Source organism: Lycorma delicatula, chromosome 4 (assembly GCF_047948215.1).
Source record: "Lycorma delicatula isolate Av1 chromosome 4, ASM4794821v1, whole genome shotgun sequence".
Classification (NCBI taxonomy): domain Eukaryota; kingdom Metazoa; phylum Arthropoda; class Insecta; order Hemiptera; family Fulgoridae; genus Lycorma; species Lycorma delicatula.
In genome coordinates, this window is record NC_134458.1 from 182,824,040 (window position 1) to 182,837,852 (window position 13,813).

At 26.0% G+C, this 13,813-nt stretch overlaps 1 protein-coding gene across 6 annotated transcripts in view; it reads left to right on the plus strand.

Annotated features, from left to right (window-relative positions):
- Positions 1-13,813, plus strand: part of LOC142324136 (putative phospholipase B-like lamina ancestor) — a 135,490-nt gene that overhangs the window by 82,350 nt on the left and 39,327 nt on the right. For all 6 annotated transcript variants that reach the window (XR_012756226.1, XR_012756227.1, XM_075364821.1 and 3 more), the window contains 2 exons: positions 10,711-10,893; positions 13,011-13,130. Coding sequence is in view for 4 of the 6 variants with exons in the window: in XM_075364821.1 (XP_075220936.1) it covers positions 13,021-13,130 (110 nt within the window). In the remaining 2 variants the exon portion in view is untranslated. The remainder of the gene's footprint in view (positions 1-10,710; positions 10,894-13,010; positions 13,131-13,813) is intronic.

A 13,813-nucleotide genomic window follows, 5' to 3' on the forward strand; every position in this document is an offset into this window, starting at 1 on the left:
GTTAGGCAGAAGGGATTTTGCGGAATCTTTACGGGCGGACGCCCTTTCTGAGTCCAATCTCCTAGAAGGAATGTGGTTTATAAAAATTCTTGGTACGTGTTAAATGTTCGAATGTCTGCCAGGAATTCAAACCCAGATCCTAACACTTTCTAGTGCTGATATTTACTTGAAAAAATACTAATTTTTATGTAACTTTGTGTATATTTCGTTTAATTATCGTTTCATTGATGTAAGAAAACGTCTGAGATTGAGCCGATATAATTTTGTAACTGTTAAAAAAACAAACTGAACATCTTTTTTCGTTTTTCTGCTTCAGCCTCCGGAATCACCGTAAGGTATTATTACCCCAGAGGATGAATGAAGTGTAGTCTTGTCTTAGGTCGATCGTTCCTGAGATGTGTGGTTAATTGAAACCCAACCACCAAAGAAGACCGTTAACCACGACGTAGTATTCAAATCCGTATAAAAGTAACTGGCCTTTACTAGTAAAGGCTAGTTACGTGTGTTTTTTTTTTACATTAATTAAAATTTCGTTTATATATCTCGTTATATTTTTTGATAATTTTGCCGAAGTTATAAAATTCGCAAATTGCATACACTGAGTAAAAACCATATTTTCCTGTAATTTCTGAAAATATAAATAATGAGGTTTATAAAAAATAAAAAAAACAAAACAAGTTTTTATTAAACAATATAAAACATAATATTCTCTGACTTCTTAACTGTTATTAAAAAACGAAAATCTGATGTGTACACAGATGACTTCCTTGTACAGCTGTTAAATTACATATACAAAATGTTTGGTGCGCTTCATTTTAACTTATTTCATTTGAAAGTGAGATACAATTCTCTTCAATAAAGTGGACAGTTACACAGTTGCTGAAATATTAGTTTTTATTAACATCAAATATTTATGCAATTATTAATTCAGCAATCTTACCTGAAATATTAGAATAGAATTAAAGTTTATTTATTACTCTTTAAATAAATGTAAGTCTTATTATATCTATCTAATACGTTTTTTAAAAATTATTATGATGTAACCATCAACAAAATTATAAAAAAACGAGTAATCAGATGTTTCACCAAATCTGATGTGGACCCACATGACTTACTTGTACGTCTATTAATTTACATATACACATTTAAAAAAAAAAATGAAAAGTACGTAAAATTTTATTTCATTAATAACTTATGATGTTTTTTCATAGTTATTTTTTATTGTTATTATTGAATTATTATTTATTGTAAAACCCTTTCTACAGTCAGAGGTTAATAAATCAATATAGTTAAATTAAAAAAAAAAGAATTAAAAAAAGGGAGATGAAGTCTGATTCGAACCGATGAGCCTTCCCCTTATAAGATCCAAATATTTCATTAATTAAAATTTCATGTGGTTATTACTCTGGAACCAATGAAAATATGTACCACTTATGATGTATCGTTAAAAAGCTGACTATATCGTTAAAAATGATGGTTATTAATAATGGCAATGATGATAACAACAATGATGGCTGATTGCTGTTAATAAAAAGTTCAAAATCCAGATTTTTTTGGATTTTGGGCTTTTTTGGACACGTTTGGTTCAGTCGATTGCATTCAAAAGGGGAGGTGCACAACTAGGTGTTGTAACAGTGATAAATCCAAAATTTCAACATCATACGGCCAATCGTTTTTTAGTTATGCGAGATACATACGTACAGACGTCATGCCGAAACTAGTCAAAATGGATTTAGGGATGGTCAAAATGGATATTTCCGTTGAAATCTGAAAACCGAAATTTTTCGCGATATCAATACTTCCTTTACTTACAAAGAAGTAAAGGAAATGAAATGTATGAAATTATATGTATATATATTGCAATAACAAGTTTATGCCCCATTACAGCTAGCTATCTGTCCACCACTTGTTTTTATGATTAGAAATGAATCTCTGTCATGAAAAATGAATTTGAACCCAGAAGCTTACAGATAAATAGGGTGGAGAAAAAAATCATGCCATTAAGAAAGACAAAGTTCAACTATTTAAACTCTTGTATCTTTTATTAACTAGGTTATAAGTAAGAAAGACGATATTTATTTGTAATAAAAAAAAAAAAATGAATTCATGGAAGGGTTGTATTATGTTTCTCTTGCAAGTTATCTCAAACTATAATAAATTTTCTTCCTCAAGTGTGAGGAAGTAATGTTTCCTGTTAAATACAGGAAACAAAAAAAATAAAAATAAATTAAGTGTGGCACAATAATAAACCAATTTACAATAGAGTTTACTTCAAATTACTTACGTTCAAATTTATGTTTATTCAGAGGTTCCCTTCTACGATCCATTATTCTTTAATACTTCTATCTAAAATACTTTTACACATTCTTAGACATCAGTCACTCACTATTAGCTCTAAATCCTGGAATCTATCCTCAACATTAGTTTCTCAATTAGTCTTATAATTCCTTGCTTCTTGGAGTACATTTGAGCCCTGACTAACCACACTGAAATAAATTGTATTTTTGGTTCAGTTACGTTTTTAAATTCCTACATATAAATCAGCACAAAAAGGAACTAAAAAGTATGTTGTTAAAATTTCAAGACAATATCTCTGAAGGTAAATAAATTTGACAAATTTATTACGGGAAAGATAGGACATTCCAGTTTTTCTTAATGCAATATCTTGCAACCACGATATAGCTGCACATTAATACATTACTATCTAGTTGAAAGTTTCATTCGTGTAGTCAAGACTAGCGATGTAACGTGGCGAAGCATCATCAACGTAAAAGTATCAGTTTTTGTTTTAGTCCGTATTCTCATTACGTCATGAAAACATGTAATTCTGAATAATTTCCAAATAGTTACCTCCATCTATAGTAGTATATACTTTCATGAAGTACGGTACTAGTATACCAAAATATAATAATGTACCTCCCTATAATATTACAGTCACTTCTGGTTAACTATTATTGTTCCAAAGTAAAATTTTTATTTTCTGTGTACGTACAAGGAAGTATTGTAATCGCAAAAAATTACGGTTTTCAGATTTCAACGGCAATATTCATTTTGACCATCCCTGAATCCATTTTTACTAGTTTCTGCGTGATGTCTGTACGTACGTATTTATCTCACATAACTCAAAAACGATTAGTCGAGACGATCCAAATTTGTTGGATTTTGGACTTTTTCTTAACTGCAATAATAAGCCCTCATTGAGAGCCTTTCAACGATATATCATAAGTGGTACATATTTTCATTGGTTCCAGAGTTATAGCCAAATAAATTTTTATTAATGAAATATTTGAATCTTAGGGGATGGCACATCGGTTCAAATCCGACTTCATTTCCTTTTCTGTTTTTTAACTTTTTTTATTTAAATATACTGATTAACCTCTTGTAAAAAAAAAATTACAATAAATAATAATTCAGTAATAACAATAAAAAAATATTAAAAAATCAGAAGTTAGTGAAATAAAATTTTATGTACTTTTAAAAATGTGTGTATGTAACTTAATAGGCATACAAGGACGTTATGAGGGATCCACATCAGATTTTTTTGATTAATTTTCAGGTAGATAGGATGTAAAAACTAAAATAATGTTAATCTGTTATCATAAAATTATTACTGGTTTTTAATATCAACATTAGTAAAGAAAATTTTGTTGTAGCGGTTAAATTATGGAAATATTTTATTATTATTACTTCCTTGTATGAAGTAAAGGAAATATTGTGATTGCGAAAAATTTCGGTTTTCAGATTTCTACGGAAATATCCATTTTGACCATCCCTGAATCCATTTTGACTAGTTTCGGCGTGACGTCTGTACGGACGTATGTATCTCGCATAACTCACAAACGATTAGCCGTAGGATTTTGAAATTTTGGATTTAGGACTGTTGTAACATCTAGTTATGCACCTCCCCTTTTGATTGCAATCGACTAAATCAAAAGTGTCCAAAAAAGCCCAAAATTAAAAAAAAAATTGGATATTGGACTTTTTCTTAACTGCAGTAATAAGCTCTCATTGAAAGCTTTTCAACGACATATCATAAGTGATACTTATTTTCATCGGTTCCAGAGTTATAGCCAAATGAAATTTTAAATTAATGAAATATTTGGATCTTACAAGGGGAAGGCACATCGGTTTGAATCAGATTTCATCTCCTTTTTTTTAAATTTAAATATATTGATTTATAATTAATTAATTAATAATAAAATAATTAATAACAACAATAAAAAAAAATACCAGAAGTTATTAATGAAATAAAATTTTATGTACTTTTCATTTAAAAAAATGTGTATATGTAATTTAATAGGTGTACAAGTAAGTCGTGTGGTGTCCACATCAGATTTTTAAACATGTCTAGATAGTCACATTAACTGATTTAAAATTGATCACAAATCTTCCAAACAATTATATATAGAAAAGAAAATTTTGTTTTTTCAAGATTTTTTTAGATTTTTAACCTGTAAACAGATATAGAAATTATAGAAAAAGAAATATATTTATTACTAATAAAAAAACATTTTAAATATTCATTTTTGTAATCAGAAACTGTGTTAATTATCAGGAGTTGTTCTTGTAAAAAGAGAAGAGTTACAAGTAGAAGTGCATGAGAAAAAACTGCAAGGATATTAAAAACTTTCTTTAATTAAGTGAATTGATGTACAGAATTAATTAGAAAGTTGTACCAATTTTATTACAATGAACAATATAATATAATTAAACTAATCTAAGAGTTGTTCCTCTGATAATAAGCTATTTATTTATTTTTTAAACTTTTTAAATATATTACATAATATAAGATATTAAAATGAACTATACTATAAAATAACTAATTTCCTTTTAATATTGCGCTTATAATTTCACTTTATGATTCACATAATAATAAAACCAATAATGAAAACATCTATAAAGTTATATTACTATTGTGTATTGAAGTGAATAATTGATTACGATTTTAAATACACTACAAAATCTTTTAATTTTTATCTTTATTATTTTATAATAAAATGATTAAAGCTGAAATTTAATTATTAATTTTTGTTTTATTTAAATCATTAGAGATTTTTTTAAATTAGAATAACGAGAACTCTTACATTTATTTTAATTTAAAAAGAACCTTTTGTCTTATTTGAATTTGTAATTACACTTCACAGATTTATTATTTATAAGCAATAAATAATATGAAGTATTATTTATATTATTATTTGTTATAAACAATAACAAATAATATATAATATGCAATTTCACATGATAATGCAATATATAGATCACACCATGCATAAATATCCCTACTCTAAAGTAACAATTGGAATTGCATTATTATTTACTTGGAAGAATCAAAGAAAATCATGGTGGGATTCTTTCATGAGTAACATCACAGTTATAAAATTAAGTAAAACAACAAATTGGTTTAAACACATAATATTAGAAAAATTATGTTGAATAACAATGATATAAATATTGGAAAATAATAGATAAATAAAATCATTACAAAAGTTAAAAAAATTTTAAAGTTAATTTTCTAAAGATCTTTTCATAACCAATTATAATTATTATAGTACAAGTTAAATACACTTGCATTTTCAAAAATTCCTGGACAACAATGTAAATTACCCTGATGAAGAATAATGATCCTTTTTCATCAACTATCTCTTTTCTATAATCCTAATCTCTTCTATCCTATTATTTGTTCCACAAGCTTAGCTCTGATCCTATTAGGTTTTCTATGCTGAGGATTAAAGAAACTGAGAAATCTTTGTAATAAATGGATGGCAGGACTGATTGTAGACTAACTTGGAATCTTCTTTCCTGTCCAGTGGCTGGATAACATGCATAATGGCTGAAGCAACTGTTGGTTTTAAAGCCAGACCTCCTAATTCCCTATAATTAATACTAGCAGCACTTGTTAAAAAAAGGTTAGGAAACCCATTTAGTAAATAGTTTAGTAATATATTTTATTAACTTTATTCTTTTAATATAATGGCAGTAAAAATATAACTGCTCTGATAAAAGTAGATATAAATTGGACCAGTATGTTTCATTATATGGCTCTTTCCTCTACATAACGCTACAATTTTTAATAACTCTTGTTAGATAATGTAAAATTATGAAATGCAAAATAGTGAACTGTACAATCAACCTCTCCAATACAGTATTCTCTGTTTAAGCCATAATGCATCCCACAATGTCACAGCATGCTACTTCAGCAATGCCTTACAAATTAATATCAGTCACGTTCTAGGTGTCAATATTACTTAATCTTATTTTGTGGAATGCTACTAAATGAATTATGACATTAATCACTTTCATGAAATATATTCCTATCCTATAAATACTGATTTGGTTTTTTCTAATTCTTTTTCACAAGCAGCTGTAATGCTGATCATGCAGGATAAGAGAACAATGAAACAATGTGTTTGAGTAGCATAAAATCACTGCTAATTTTCAGTCATTATTCGAGTCAACTGCTCCATCAAATGAGCAGTGAGACTCATCACTATTTTAATATGTTGCTTTTGTCAAATTTAGTGTGATTTATAAATTTTATATTGTTTACTGTGTTTAAATCTTTATAATTTATGAGGTAAACTGAAAGATTGTTCATTCTATTTTGTGAAATGAGTAATTAATCATTTTTTTTAATTTTAAAAAGTTTTAACTCATGCTTTGATGATCAATGAGCTTTGAAGGCATTAGCGTAAAGTTTTTATTCCTTGAACAGAATGATGAATGCTTTTCAAATTATAAAAAAAAATAATAATTGACTTTCAAAATCTCTACAAATTGTAAAATATCTGCTAATTGTAATTCAGAAGATCTTTCAAATTTAATGCTGATCTCAGTGTGGAGTGGTTGCATCTCAGACTTTCATTCAAAGATCTGAATCCTGGTAGGGCATTACATTTTTCATACACTACAAAATGTCTACTTCTGTTTTCCCATGCACAAGCTTTGAGCTTGTGTGAGGTGAATTAATTAATCACATCTAGCAAAAAACATATTTGTTGCTATTTCATTAGTGGTATTCCACCAGAGAAATCTTCAGGAAGCACAATTTCTAAGCATTTTGAAAGTGTATAATTTAGATTTTAAATATAATATTTGTACGCATTATATACATGGTTATGAAAATTAAAAAATAAACTAATTTTAAATATCAATTAAATTTTAATCATTATGATTAAAAACATAAACGGGTTATGTTTCTGCAAAAGAAATTATTTAATATTAAATAACTGAAAAATTATTTTAGATCATTAGATAAATTCAGTAAATTTTCATTGTCAGTATAATGTCGATAGAAGTCCCTTTCTTAAACCAAAATACTGTTTTGTATTGCATAAAATTAGTTTAGTCTGATAGATATTGTTATTGGAATAAATAATTTCTTTTTAGCAAAGGTAGCACATTTGTAAATACAAATACATAGAAATGTTATAATTTTGGTGGCTTCACGTAGCTACAGTATATATATGATCAATACTTTCTCTTACTATTACAACGGTCCTGGGAAAAACATCAAACTTCCTTGAACAAGGGAGTTCCTCTGAAATTTTATTATCCCTTTCTCTTGCCTTCTGTTTCTAAATCCATTTTTCATTTTTTCTTGGACAATTACTGGCCTGGTTACTTTTGGTACTATGCTGGCTCCAGAAGATACCTGTTGGGCATTTTCTGGGAACCCAGATACAAAATTTAGAAAACACAATAAGTCCCTTATCTCACCTTTATCAATATTACTGTCATCATATGTTGCAATATTTTGTTTTCATCATTTGAATATTTAACTTTAAAACATAAACGAATAAATATGCATAATGAAAAATGAAAAATATGCATTTTTTAATATTCCTAACATGTAACATAATAAAACATAATTATTTTGAAGTAATTATTACTTTTTTTTTTTATCTTCATAATTACATAAATTAGTTACCAATTGTTTTATATATAACAATATGGAAATATTTCTTATTTCTCATTTTACATAATTAGTCAGTTTTTAAATGTGTTTTACAAGACTCAAATATTGACTATCGTAAATTTTCTAAATCCTAATATTCAGGTAAAGCCAACATTCAGAACTCATTTATTTCTATTACTTATTAATAATAAAAAAATATTTATATATTTTTAATTTTCATTATTAATTTTTAAAAATAATTTTTATTTTAACTTATTAAAAATAAACATTTTAGTTTTGTTGTAAGTAATTATATTTTTTAACGATTAGTTATAATTTTATTAATAAATGGCTTTTATATATGGAAATATGGATTATGCTTGGCTAATTTATTTTCTAATTAATACTTGTATGTAACTGATGACATAATATATTTTCTTATATATAATTTTTTTTTAATGTAACTTTTTTTAAATGTCATATCAAGTAGAAATATTTTTCTTATAGCCTAACAATTTTTTTTAATATTTCTATATTTATTTTAATTTAGTTAAAAAATTAATTGCCATAGTCATGTATGAAAGATGAGCCTGTAGCATTATATGATAAATGCTTTATAATAACAAATGGTTCAGGATTTAAAACTAAAACCTTTCAGATGATGAAATATAGAGATCTCTATTACTTCATTATTAATATCATCATACATTGAATGATTTGTACTGATTTCAGACGTTTTTTCAGAGAAATATTCAAATAAATGATTTTTTTCCTGCATTTTGGCAATATTATTCACAAAAAATTTGTGTATATCACAAAAAAATTTGCCATGTTTATAGTATTTTAAGGGTATTCATTATCAGTTTGAAAATTATTAAAAATTCTGAACTACTCCCATTCAGATTAATGGAACTTTGCATTTCTAAAAACCTTTTGGAGGAAATTTAGTCTTTAGAAAAAAGTTTGTTTTGTAAATTTACAATAAATTTGTTCAGTAAACTTATAGTGTATACTATTTGTTAGCATTAGTAGAATAATTTTGAAGATGTAGTCTGTTATTTTAAAAATAATAAAATTAGATTGAAATTTATTTTGAAAAATATTTATTATTATCATTATTGTGTTTTGAATTTATTTTATTCTGTTATAATATAGGTCAATGTGTTTTGTATTACATGTATTATTATATTTTACTATTTTGTTTGTTGTGCAAATTCTGCAGTTGTCTATAAATAATTTTTATTTCACTTCCTGTAACGTTAAAAAATCTTTAATATTTAAATCCAAACTAATTATTTAACTACAGTGTTAATAGTCTCTTATGTAACCTACTTTTTTGTAAGAATAGGACTACATTTTGCTTACACACTCCCATTATTTATAATATTGTTCAATACTCCACTTCATATGTAATACAGTTTTTCTTTTTAGTTCAGCAAGCCATCGTACTGCATGCAGTATTCATTTTATAATATTTTTATTAAGTTAGTGTTACTATTTTATATTTTCTGATAAATGAATTTAAATTATTTTATTTTCTTAGAATTTTTGGTATCGAAAGGTAGGTATTTGTCAAAGATGGTTTTTTTTATAGATATCAATAGTAAGTCAATAGTAATTTTCATATACAAAATGTTTTCTGATTGTTTTGCACAATTTATTGATTATAGGCAACCAGTAATTATTCTATTATTTTAATTAATATCACTAACTGACATGGTAATCTCAGGATATAACATGCTGCAGAAACACTAACTATTTGAACAAAAGATGCAGTTGTGTTTGGACCTCAGCTTACTAAAACTGCCCTTTCTCAATGTTTCACAAATTAATAAATCTTTGATTGTAATTTAGTTAACTGAAATGAATATATTTATTTCAAGTTACTTATTAGTTGTTAAAGTCAAAAAAAAAGTGTAAACAAGATGTGTAGAAGTTCTATTTATGATGTCAGAAGTAGTGTTAGCACTTCTGATAGTACAGCAGAGGGAACTGTGTACCACAAGATACTGTAGCTTGGAAAAAGCCAGTCACTGGTCCAAAATACATTCCCATCGTGCATATCAAGTAAGCTTTTTAAACATTGGTGAGTAGTACTCGAGTTATCTTTAAATTCTTATGAAAATATGACTAAAACAAGAAACAATACCCTAACACTAATCATAAGAATTCACAAATTAAGATTATCTTACATTGGTATTTTCCCATATTAAATCTTTACTTCCTTGTATATAATCTGAATAATAATTTGAGTTAATAAAACTACATGTCACTGATTTTTGCAGCAGATTTATTACATTTTCAATTTGTTATATCTTTTTATTTTAATTTTTATCATTGTGTCTTGAGTAATTTATTTACTTAGAGACAGATTTTAACATCTATCTCTTAATAAAGAGGTATGATGTTCTAGATCATTATTGCTTATATGTTTAAAAACTGTTATTTTGTGTATTGTATTTAAAAAACTAATTTTAACGAGGCATTTTTGTCAATATATCATTAAATGTTTTTCATATTTTGAACAAGTATTTTATAAAACTTGTGTTTTTCAGAGAATAATAACCATTTAGGTTGTTTATCTTAAATTGATTACATCTCTGCCATATTTCCAGGTAGTACAGAATTCAAATCCTTGTTGGACTGGCATTTTCACAGATAACAAATGTTCCACAACATAATTTCAATCACAAACCAAATTTATCCCAGAAAATTAAATCATTACAAAATAAATTCTTACAACATTGTTGTTTGTCTGTAAAATTAATTTAATTATTACTTCTAAATTATAATTTTTATATTTTGTTTATTTCCAGTGGAGACTGCATTAAACGCTCGACGCACAGAGTGCTGGTGGTGGAGTGCAAAAGATCCAAGCTCCTTACACTTTGGCTGGGGTGATTAAATGGGGTGAGAAGACTGATTTGGCGCAGCAAACACCGAGCGACATCATCTCATAAGTTAACGTTTTGGATTCGGTGTTTAGAACAACTTTAGAGGTATTCTACTCCTGGTTATATTTTATTTTGTAATTACTAATAAATATATTTAAGTCACAGATCATATAATTTATACATTCTAAGTAAGAAGTTTTATTGAGAAATTCTCTTTTAATATTATAAAAGTATTTACAGATTAATCTTTTCTTATGCTCCTACTACTGATCTTTTTTTAGAACATTAACAAAGTTTTTAATCTGCATGTCTACATAAATATGTTATAATTAAAAACAACAAGAAAAGGAATAATAAGAAAAATTATATTATTATACTACAATGTAATTTTTATAATAATAAGGAATTCGATTAATCAAGGTTTTTCAGTCATTAACGTAGTGAAATCAATATTTGAGTTAATTGCGTTAATTTTGATTTTGAATAAATTCTGAATATGCTGTTCCATATTTTTCCTTATAACATCAATTTACCATTTATATTTTCCAACCCTTCTTTATTGGAAAATGTTTTTGAATTACTTTTGTACAGAGTAATTTATTATCAGTCCATATCTTGATCAGTACCACTTTCTTCAAATTTTATGTTATTTCTTATAACATAAAGGAAATCAAGTTTCTATATATCCATTGATTACTTTTCTCATTTGCTCGATACTAATGATTCTTCATTTCTATTCAGTTATCCTAGCCTCACAACTGACTTCGTCTTTTTTCTCATCAATTTTTTGTCTTCTGTCTAGGTTGTACATTTTTTCTTTTTGTTGGCTTAGAGGACTGTAGGTCATATTTCTAAAAAAAAATTAGTTAGTCATAGAAAAAAAATTCATTGTCATTTGAGTAATAGAGTTTACTGTTACATTCATTCACTATTTTGTTAGTACTAACAATGAATTGTCAGTTTACTTGATAAATATTCATAATGTATTTATGATTTCAATTTTTTCTAATTAAAACAAAAGTTCTTCGTCATTTCATTTATTTTAACATCTTTGTTAAAATAAATGATGTAGCATTGTACTGTATTTATATATGATATTTGATATATGAATGTTATATTTTAAAAGTAATTGTACGTAGAAATAAGAATTTAATTTTTTCCTGAAATGTTTAATATTGTGTATTGTTACATTTTATATAGTTTACAAATATATTCCATAAATTACTGTAAATGCTCAGTTAATTTATAATAATTATCTTGTTTTCTTTTTTTGTAATGACATATTTTTGCTAATTCAAAGACTTCAGTGACTTTTTAATCTTCTTTCAAACTTGCACAACTAGGTTAATTATACTTATTTCCATATTCATGAATATGTATAAAACATGTACGTACATGAACATCCATATAATACTGTATCTAAATATAATCTTTAAAGATTAGATGTGATGGAATATCAGAAATAAATCTATTGATCTTAATGGTAATGCACCATAGAACCTAGTAATTGGTGGATTTTCTACGGTCAAAAATACATAAACTGGTGTTTAGTGTTCACTTTTTAACTAGTATCAAGTATTGTGGTATTAGTATTATAAATACTAATAGATTACAACTGAATTCAGTTTTTTTAATATTAACTACCTATGAAAAATATTTTTTGTTTAACAATGGTCCATGGAAACCAATTTGTTAAATATGGTTCTGACAGTTAGCTTCTTATATTTACTTAACTGCCTTCAAATTTTCAAGATGATATATCCTGAGCTATCCCAGTCATTATAGAGTCATAAGATTTATAAGGAATACAGTTTACCATTATACTCAATGCTTGTAACAATTTAGGATAATGAAATGTTCTGCCATTTCAAATAGTAAATAATAGTTTGATACTAACACTTATTAAAAAAAGTTTTTTAATAAAAAATTATTAAAAGAATTATACATAAGTATGGAAACTGTATAATTTATTATTTTATTATAATAAAAAAATTAAACTATAAAAAAATATATAATACAGATTAAAAAAATAATAATTTAGAATATAAAAATGAGTAAAATAGTATTTATGTTTTGATTTATTTATTTGTAACATATTACTTTCACTTTGCTATATCAGTGTATTTATATGTATATTTGAAATATTCTGTCTATCTAATACAAGCATTTAAATACAAAAATTATTTTATCTTATGGAATTTTTTCTTTGTTATTTTTTGAAGAGGGTGTGCCATGCTCAAGGTGGTTGGTGCTTCATGGACGCAAACAAGATTCAGTACTTTTTTGATAGCAGCTGTCGCTGGACTTGGATTAGTTACCATATTGTTCGGAGAAATACCAAGGTAAAGGCTTAATAATTAAAACAATTTACATTTTATTTCATGATTTAACAGATGGATTTACTGTCAGTCTCTTGTGACAAAAACAACTGACAAACTGGCTGTTTGCGTTGACATTAATTCAGTATCTTCTTGTGATAAGCAAGCCATTGAGAATTTTTTATACATGGTGTCTTTCAATAATATTTAGTTATTTCTTATTTAATTATTTATCATGCAACATTGTTGTTGTTTTCAGAGACACGAACTGTTATTTATGTTACTCATTATTTGATTTATACTATTTATGGAATTAATCACTTTATTTCCATTTTATTTTTATTTTATTTATTCATTTTATTTCATTTTTATTTCATTTTATTTTTTTTCCATTTAGTGTTATTATTGTGAAATAGTCATAAAAAAGGGTTTATTTAACCATAGATTCACATAAATAAAAAATATATTCCATAGTATAACATATAAATAAATTGGTTTTACATGACAAGTAAAAAATTTGTTGATTACAATAATTTTTGTAGTATGTGATGATAATTACAATTAAGTCATATTTATAAACATGTAATAAAGGCAACTGTACCACTCTTTATGAAACTGTATCTCTCTCTCTCTTCTCCCTCTTAACATAAACAATAACAGAATGTGCTGATGCCTGTACACTTTGTGAGACGTAGTGTACCACATTA